This window comes from Meleagris gallopavo, chromosome 1, assembly GCF_000146605.3.
Source record: "Meleagris gallopavo isolate NT-WF06-2002-E0010 breed Aviagen turkey brand Nicholas breeding stock chromosome 1, Turkey_5.1, whole genome shotgun sequence".
NCBI lineage: Eukaryota > Metazoa > Chordata > Aves > Galliformes > Phasianidae > Meleagris > Meleagris gallopavo.
In genome coordinates this window covers 7050179-7059516 of record NC_015011.2, presented here as the reverse complement: position 1 = coordinate 7059516, position 9338 = coordinate 7050179, and the positions used below count along the sequence as shown (strand labels likewise).

Genomic DNA, 9338 nt, shown 5'->3' with positions numbered 1-9338 from the left:
CGGGGCGAGGCCTAATCCTTCCTTGCCCGCTCGCCCCTCCGGGGAGCTTCCATTATACGGCAGTTATCCCGTTCCGTTCCTCGTGCGGTTTCCATCTGCAGAAGTCTGGTGCTGCGGTGTGTGCCCTCCGGCAGGGTTGTTTTTTTGTGTGTATCGGTACGCGCACATCCGTGCCCGAGGAAGGCTCAGGAAGGGAGCCGTTGTGTTTGGCTTTGCCCCTTAGAGCAGCGCTCAGTGTGAGACGTGTGGCTGCGCACGAGGCGGTAATGTGGGGACTCCGGGGTGAGGCGAAGCAGTGCGGGATGGTTTCCGTTCAGCCGAGACATTAAATAGGATTCTTTACCGATTTTCTTATTGTAGCTTGGTATGTGCCATGTCTAGCTTCACATGAGACCCTCCAAGAATTATGTAGGAAGGAAAATCTGAGATGTAAATCCATTGGAATCACCAACAAGAGTCTAAAGAGTTATGAGGTGGAATATTTGTGTGACTACAAGGTAGAAGAGGTAAGAGAAACACGCAGACGGACCTGATCGCTCTTTCAGCTGCAATTTGGAAGCCAGACCGAGGTGGCTTTGCCCGTGATGTAAAGCAGCAGGCTGCCAGCACAAGGTTGTTGACACCGAACAAAATACCTTCTGAACTTTGCAAATAGAAAGTGGTGTAGCTGAGCACGTTCAGTGTGCTGAAGGAAGCCTTTCTGTTCTGAAATTATGGAGATTCTGGAGCATAAAATGTTTCACCTTGTATCTAGAAGTAAAGCAAAACGCTGACGCTTTTAGGTTGTAACTTGTTATGTATTATGATCCTTCTCTGTTTGCAGCTGTGTACATTTTTCTCTGCAATGTTGTAGTCTGTTTGAAAAGTTAGTGCTGTGTGCTGCAACTGGATTCCTACGGCTTGGTCTTGCCATTGAAACTCAGCATCAGGATTTGACATTGTTACTGTTATTACAGTTGGCCCTTCTAAAATGAATACCAAGCATGTGCTTCTGGACTGTAAATACAGCATTAAGCATTTTGAACAGATTTCTTCTTTAGGAGCACAGTTGATATACGACAAACAGTGTTTGTTAGGTGTTAGAAAAGTTTAGGATTTCTTGGGGTTTTTTTGTGTGATACAACTATATTCTTCCTATACATGTAAGTCATACAGCCAGATAGCATAACTTAACTGCTTTAAGATACTAGCATCCCCCTGCTTAGCCGTTTGTGATCTGAGATCTTCAAGCTGTGTACTTCCATGCCCCATGAGCTGATACGTAAAGTGCACAAAATTGTGCTATAAATTAACTTGCACACAGAAAAGTTGTTTTTTTCTTTTTCTCTCAGTTCTAATTGTTATGTGGACATCAAGACCTTTCTGTACCATGCACTAGCACTCTATGATGTTGTATTTTGGTGAATTGAATCATGGCTAAATCTGTTATCTGTTTCTGTATTTAAAGGGCAAAGAATACTATCTTGTGAAATGGAAAGGATGGCCAGAATCTTCAAATACTTGGGAACCTCAGAAAAATCTGAAATGCCCAAAACTTCTTGAAAACTTCCTTAGTGACAAAGATGAATACTTATCTCGGATGAAAGAAGGCAAAGCACTGAAAGTGAGAAACAGTGTAAAAGCTTTGAAACCTGCAGTTGCAGATTACATTGTAAAGAAGGCTAAACAAAGAATAGCTCTGCAGAGATGGAAGGAAGAACTCAACAGGAAAAAGAATCATAAAGGAATGATTCTGGTAGAAAACACTGTGGATCTTGAAGGTCCTCCTATAGACTTCTATTACATTAATGAGTATAAGCCTGCTCCGGGGATAAACGTAATAAATGGAATAACAACTGGCTGTGAATGCTCAGACTGCCCTGCTGAGAAGTGCTGTCCAAAAGAAGCTGGTTTTATTTTGGCTTATAATAAACGAAAGAAGCTGAAAATCCAGCCTGGCTTGCCCATCTATGAATGCAATTCATTTTGTAGGTGTGGTCCTGACTGCCCTAATAGGATAGTACAGAAAGGTACACAATATTCTCTTTGCATCTTCAGAACTAACAACGGCCGAGGCTGGGGAGTGAAAACACTTCAGAAAATTAAGACCAACAGTTTTGTGATGGAGTATGTTGGAGAGGTATGTATTTATCTCATACGGGTTATTTTGAAGGAGAAAACAAGAGAAAATCTTGATGAGCTTTCAGTTTTATCACTTCCTGACTTCAGCTGTATAAGTCTACTTTTGAGTGGAAGAATACACTGAATAGACATTTGTGCTGGCATTATATTATAAATTATATTAAAATTATATTGTCCAAAATGTTCTCCATTCCAGAGGCTGGATAAGAAGAGAACACATAAGTAAATAAGTATTTTTGATAATTATTTCAAAATTTCAGCATTTCTAAAAATGGGTCCTCTTTTTCTTTCTTGGCAGTCGCATTCTTCATTCTTTCCATATCTTTATTGTAGTTCTTGCTGTTCCCCAGGCACAGTTGTTACCAGACTCTGCACCCAGTCTGTCATCCCATTTCTGTTCTGTCTGCATAGCTTGTCTCATGCTATTTCAGAAAAGAACTTTAATGCTTGAGTTCCTCTTATTAGTTTGTGTTACCTGGTTCAGCCTCTGTTATGTTTCAGGGCCCTTTGCATCAGCTGCTGCTGGCAGCCTCTCCAATCCTGTCTGCCACGTATCTGCTTTGCTGATACGATGACTCAAAACAAGTCATTCTGTCCCTGCTACAAATGCTTATGGTCTTCACTATATTACCTCCATGCTTCATGCCCCAAGTCTCCCAAATTGTCGGGTTTGTACCCTTTAAATTAATTCCTGTGAGCATGCTGCTGTGATTGCAGTACTGCGTTGCTTAAAGCAGAGATGTGGCCTGTCAGAAAAATAAAATATTTTTTCCCTTTTTATGTCTGTCCTGCTGCCAAATTGTGATTTCCTTGCTGATTGTTCTCAATGGGATACCTTTAATGTAGTGGGCTGCAGACAAAGTTGTTAAAGCTGTGGCTTCTGTCAAACATTGCTGCAGTTCTTCTGCTCCTCTGGATTTCCACCTCTGGTTAGCATTTACCAATGTCCAAATACTTAACTCGGTGATTATATTTTTATTTGTTCCTGAGTCAGAGTGCTATGCATCAGCCACAGACAAGTTACATCCAAAGAAGCCGCAGTCACTAATTAATTAATTTAGCTCTATACGTGTATTCTTTATTCATTATATACAGAATGCTACTATTTCAACTTGAAAAAAAGCAAATGTGTTTTTTTTTCCTAAGCAAAATTTTTCTAACTTGTGATTTTAATTTTTATTTTAATTTAGTAATAGTTAATAATATGATGCAGGTTTCTCTTTGTTTTTGTATTTTTGTAGGTGATTACAAGTGAGGAAGCAGAGAGACGAGGCCAATTCTATGACAACCAGGGGAATACGTACTTGTTTGATTTGGACTATGACTCAGATGAGTTTACAGTAGATGCAGCTCGATACGGAAACGTGTCCCACTTTGTGAATCACAGTGTAAGACCTTGGTTTATATCCTAAGTACTTAGAGAATTATCCTTATTGGGCCAGAAATATCTTCTCCTACTGCTAATATTTTCATAGTGTGTTCAATAGTGTGTTCACAATTCTTTCTGAAGGTTTTCCTGCCAACACAGTCCAGGCAATTAGACAGCACAGTGTAATGAGTAGAATGCAATACTTACTTTTACTCAGAGTGAATCTGGGAATGTAAGGCTGCACAAAGTGTAGGTTGTAGGGTAGTCACCGAATCTGCTGGTTCTAGACAAGCAAAATAGGGTTGGTTTGTTTGTTGAAGTGACTGGAAGGCCTAACACGTGAGAAATTCGTAATCAAATTAGTGAGGAGTCAGAGATGATGGAACTGCTGCGTTGTTTTGCAGCAGAGCAGAATTTCTAGGGATGTGAACTGTTATCATCAAACATTAGTAGCTGGAAAAAAGAAAAAAATCCTATGCATTCTTTGGTATTTCTCTTCTGTGAGCAACTTTTTTTCCTTCTCGGTATGAAATCTAAACTTGCCAGGGAATGTAAAAGTAGATTTTAGACAGGAAATTTTTTGTTGTGTTTTATTTGCTGTTGATGTGAAGTACATGAAAAAATGAAACCTGACCTGCGTTTGTGAAGAAATTATAGTGATGTTTAGTTCAATAATGATGTGCTTGTTACTGATGTATGCAGTCTCTGTTGTACAAATACAGTACACTCACATCTTCAGATCTGTGAGCTGATGACATCATCGGTATTTCATGCAGGCTTGGTGGGGAAAAGCATGAAGAGTTTTAGGTACAGCCTGCTCTTCGCTTTTGGAAATGGAAATGAAGTATTCTTGCACTTGTAAAGTTAAAAGTCTAACTTCAAGTTTGGCTTTGTAATATAGGATCTGCTTTTCTTTTAAAAAGCACGTGTGCAGTTTAACAAGTGTTTTAGTGACTGCTGTCTTCTGAAACTTCATCTGTCAAAAATGAGAAAGCAGCTTATAGCTCATGCTTAGTTTGCCTGACACTGCTCCTCCTGCCTGTAACGGATCATTCAAAGCTCAGATTAGCAATTAAAAATAGTTACCTGCAGTATGAGAATATTATTTCTGGCCTAGAAGCAATGTTTACACTCATTATTCTGCATTTACGTTTGTGTGGCTTAAGGTGCTAGGTTGTTTTTCTTTCAGCTTATTATTGGTATTATTAAGCCTATCAATTATTTTTGTGGATTTAATAAGTAGATCTTAACCTTTGTCTGATTTGTTGCCATATTTTGAAGTTACAGTTATTTTACATAGGCTGTTAGGTATCATTGTAGTCTGTACTGTGTGAAAGTTGCTTTCTTGAAAGTGCTCTGCTTTAAGCTCTGAGTGTTCTCCTTTAACGCTATTTCAGAACTGTTGATTTCAGAAGATAGATGACTAGTTTTTTTAGACTTCTGTCACTAAGAACCATTTCTCCTTTTGCTGAATCCTTCAGTGAAACTTACTGTGCATTTTTTAACAGAAACTACATTAATTTTTGCTTCACAGTGTGATCCCAATCTTCAAGTCTTCAATGTATTTATCGATAACCTTGACCTGCGTCTTCCTCGAATAGCACTGTTTTCCACAAGAACCATCAAGGCTGGAGAAGAGCTGACCTTTGACTACCAGATGAAAGGTCTGCAGGTTTTACATTGCTCTTGAGGGAAGTAGGGGGCACTGGCTAATTTTGTTGCAGTCTGACTAATGTCAATGTTTTAGGTCAGGCATTGCATCTCACTAGAACAGATGTCCCTCACTGACAGCGCAGACAGCGCACAACCAGAAGCTTTGTGTGCACCTCTAGTGCATTACTTCCATCAGCACTCCTGGTTCAGAGCAAGGGGTTGTGGTTGGAACCTCTGACAAGGTAGCTTGCTTTAAAGATTTGTCGCAGGGCTGCTCAAAATAATGGTCAGGACAAAAAACATATTTGGAGACGTGTAGAAAAGCTTCCCTTTATTGAAGCTGGCATTTCAGGTAAACCACTTTTTAAAGAATCTCCTTAGAAGCAGCTGCTTCTAACTGACAGTTATGAAGGCAATTGTAACAGCTGAGTGATGTAAGATACCGTAGGTGTGTACAGTGATTGTTATGCAGAGACTTCAGGAAGAAATACTCTTGGTAAAATATTATCAGCTTCTTTGCTAACTATCTTTCCATTCAGGAGTTCCTTTTTTTTTTCCCAGTACAGTATAAAACATTTGAATCTGGTTGGCAGTGGTGTTCTGTGTGTCAAGTTTTGCATGCTTGCAAACCACTAAGCCACAATATATTGTTTTCCCAGCTATTTAATTTCCAAAGAAGTATTTTTATGCTCCAGAGCTGTACCACATTCTTGCAGAAGCTCTCTTTCAATATTGACCAAGTTCTTTTATTGAAATCTATTTTAAAAAACTCCCCTTTTTTTTGTGGTGTCTGTGATAGTGATGTTCAAGGCAGACTGCAGTCTCAGCTGACCAGTATATGCCTATAGGCTTGAGCCTGAAGGTTCTGAGTTCATTGAGCTTTGGATCCTGACATGTGTGACAAGTGTTGGATAAGCAGTTGTAATGTGGGTGTTGATAGAATTCAGCATAGCTTCACACACCATTTTTTTAAGAGCTGGGGTGGTAGAAGGCTTTTTGAAGCCATTTGTCTCTCTTGAATCCCTAGCTCAATTTCAGTCTTTCCATTAAAATGTCCTTCTTTGTGTTTGTCTGTGTCACAGGTTCTATAGATCTGACTTCAGACTCTGCTGATGGTCTCAGCCCATCCAGAAAGAGGATCAGAACAGTCTGTAAATGTGGAGCTGTTTGTTGCAGAGGTTATCTCAACTGAGTTTGAGTACCCAAAGTCACAAATACTTTGTTCTCTTCTAAAAGAGTTTTAAGGAGACTCTTCTTTCATACATATATTATTCTTACAGCTCATGGAAACAGATACAACGAAAACAAGATGTTATGTTTGTAATTGAAATGGCATTGGCCAAAGAAAGAGATCTAGTGTTTCAGGTTGAAACTGATAATGTGGATTAAAATTTAATTTTTCTATCATCGTTATTTAGGAAGCAGTAAACTATATGGTAAGAAAACTCTTTAAAATGTACCTTGATTCTGAATATTAAATGTAAGCTCACAGTGGTAGGCCTTTTAGGAGCTGATTTCAGAGAGAAAAAGTGGTGTTGCAGATTTTCTGTACCTTGCAAAGAAGGTATTAGAAGGCATTCAGTTTGAGTTCCTAAATCATAGCAGACAGTTCCTTTCTTTTTCTTTTTTTTCTTTTTTGTGGTGGTATGTTAAAGGCTGAGAGAGAGAGTAGCAGTAACATCTATGGCACCACGATGAGAGGCATCGGACCACGACTAGAAGGCGGCTCAGAGGAATGCAAATTGGAAAAGCTCCATTGAATTCCACACAATAAAATCATCGGTATTAGTTGAGTCTGGGGGTCTTAAACATCTTTATCTGATGTCATGTTGTTTAGAAGCTTTATGAATAGAATTTCTTAAATCATTACGTTCTGACTTTTAGTTCAGATCCTGTAGGAGGTCTTCTTTTCTGCACAGAATTTGTAAATATTTGGTTATTATTGGTAACACACACAGTTTTGTCTTCATTGCAGAAATTTGGCAGTCATTGCTGGAAAAAAAAAAAAACTGGCTACAGTTTGGGAATAGAAAATAAAGTAATTTAAGGAAAGCAGCCTATTGCCCATCAACACTGATGCATTCTGGAGATATACTTAGTTATCTGTTAGGTGTAGAAATAGCCTGGGAATTGATTTGTATTAACAGTTGTTTTTGCTTAAGTTTTTACATACTGTGACTTTTTTTTTTTAACCTAGTGACAGATTTCTAAGATATTAGGCCTATTTTTCTCGTGTTGCAAAAATATTAACTTCAGTGAAGTTAGGCTAGGGTTGAGCTACCCATTTGCTGTAGTCATTTGTAACATGTTCTTGAATGTAAAGGCTGAGAAGAATACTGTTCTTCAGCTGCTTGAATCATTTTATTATTATTACCTTAAAGTTGTCTTGATCTGTTCATAGTATGTGCTACGTTTTGCTTGGCTTCAAAGACACTGAAAAGCACTTGAGTTTGGTTATGAGTGGAGTTACAACCAAGGTCCATGCTCTGGGGATATTTGAAGGGCTTATTTCTCATGGATAAAAAAAGCTTGTAAAACTTGCATGTTGCTTACAAATACTTGCTTACAAAACGTTGACAGTCAGGCAGAATGTTGTTGCTCCCTAAATGGATGCTAGCTATGTATCATAGGTCAGCTAGTTGCCTTTATAAGGTGCACAGCTGTTGTCTCAGGTGAATGAAGTCAAGTACCCAGCACGTATCAGTTTCCTTAATTTGTTAGAAAATGCCTTAAACTTCACGCTAGTTCCCAGCACTCCAAGAAGAGTGTTTCAGAGGATAACACAGGTTGTCTGTTGATTAAGAAGCACCGTTGCATTGGCACTGAACATCTGGCTCTTTGGCAAAAAATGTCATTTTTTTATGCTTAGAGACATTAAAATCAGTTTCACAGTTGGAGCGAAGAGCGTGGGCCACTGCAAGTCCTGTCTGAGTTTTGTAATCTACAACACAAAGAGATACACGTTGAAATTATTGTTTTACATGAGTAGGAGGAAACTTGCTTATGTTTAAAATTTGACATTAACAGGCTCGGCTGTATCCACACACTTGGATAAATGCTCAATCTAATCCATTTATAAAATGTCACTTCTCCAACAATTTTTAATTTATTGATGTGGAATGTTGGAACTTTAACAAACTCTAGATTATCTTCTGTCATTTGGAGTTGTTTGCTTTCTCTTGCATGTAGCCCAATTTAGAAATGCATTCCACACGGATGGAATCTGCAACGTCCAGCTCCTGAATCTGCTGCAGTCTGCAGCCTTTCCTCGGTGCAGGAGTGCAAGAGTTCTGCAGCAAGACGTAGATTCCTTGCCACATCGGTTTCTCTGGCCTCTGCTGTGCAAGTTGACAGAATGGTTTACCACCCTCTTTGATTTAAAAATCACAAATAAATACACGTTCTAAGATAAAAGTCTTACCAGTTGTACTTGAGTTCCGTGCCTGCCTTTTTCCCAAGGCAGTATATGTTATCACCAGCATTGAAGTGACAAACACTGTTGTTCTATAAGGATATGTATGTTACCTCTTGTGTGTTAAATAAAGGACCTTTAATTTATGTTCTAGGAGGTAACAGTATTTTGTATTTATTTGAAGTAAAATCACATATCCAGTTTCTAATTTAGAACACTGAACAGTGTTTATGTATTCAGTGCATTTGCAGTTGATAACTGAGCTTAACGGAATACTGCATCACTTTTAAAATTCCTTTTGCTGTTTCTATGAGTTCAGGGGGGAAATTGCCAGATTGGAAAAGAAGAAGAAAGGTATTTTCCATTTCTTAAGGAGCCTAAACCAGCCTAGCTTCTGCCTTTGTTTCGCTTTGTGGTCTGTTAGCATCTTCATGGCCACTACTTCAGTGGTGCATGTGTACTTCTTAAGAGTCAGGTAACCTGTGCTTTGTCATCTGGCTTATTGTTTTTGTTGGGTTTATTTCTGAGGTAGCAGAACTAATGCTGCAACATTATCTGTAAGATTGTCTATTTATTTAATCTCAAAGTTAAATCAAGTCAATCTTTGGGTTATTTCTAATGTATGTCTTAGGACTGTGTACTTTAGCATATGCAGTTTGTAAGCTCAGGAACATTTTCTTCTCATAATGTGTGATCTCTAGTATTGCTATCTTCCTACAGTTTTTGACAAAATAAATTAAATTTAGTTTTTTTTTCTTGCTGTTGTCATTTTTGGGGAAGAAA

General features: G+C 38.6%; 1 protein-coding gene across 1 annotated transcript; it reads left to right on the top strand.

Annotated features, from left to right (window-relative positions):
• Nucleotides 1-266: 266 nt before the first annotated feature.
• On the top strand, nucleotides 267-9310 carry SUV39H2 (suppressor of variegation 3-9 homolog 2). The gene is made up of 6 exons (XM_010718077.3): nucleotides 267-282; nucleotides 361-506; nucleotides 1448-2119; nucleotides 3363-3509; nucleotides 5025-5154; nucleotides 6226-9310. Exons 1-6 carry the CDS (start codon nucleotides 267-269, stop codon nucleotides 6333-6335), a joined length of 1221 nt encoding a protein of 406 aa, XP_010716379.1. The 3' UTR covers nucleotides 6336-9310.
• The last annotated feature ends 28 nt before the right edge of the window (nucleotides 9311-9338 follow it).

Excerpts from the sequence above, each read along its gene's own strand:
- SUV39H2 (XM_010718077.3), top strand. Across the intron at positions 507-1,447 it reads GTGACTACAAGGTAGAAGAG|GGCAAAGAATACTATCTTGT; the intron begins GTAAGAGAAACA and ends CTGTATTTAAAG. Across the intron at positions 3,510-5,024 it reads CCCACTTTGTGAATCACAGT|TGTGATCCCAATCTTCAAGT; the intron begins GTAAGACCTTGG and ends TTTGCTTCACAG.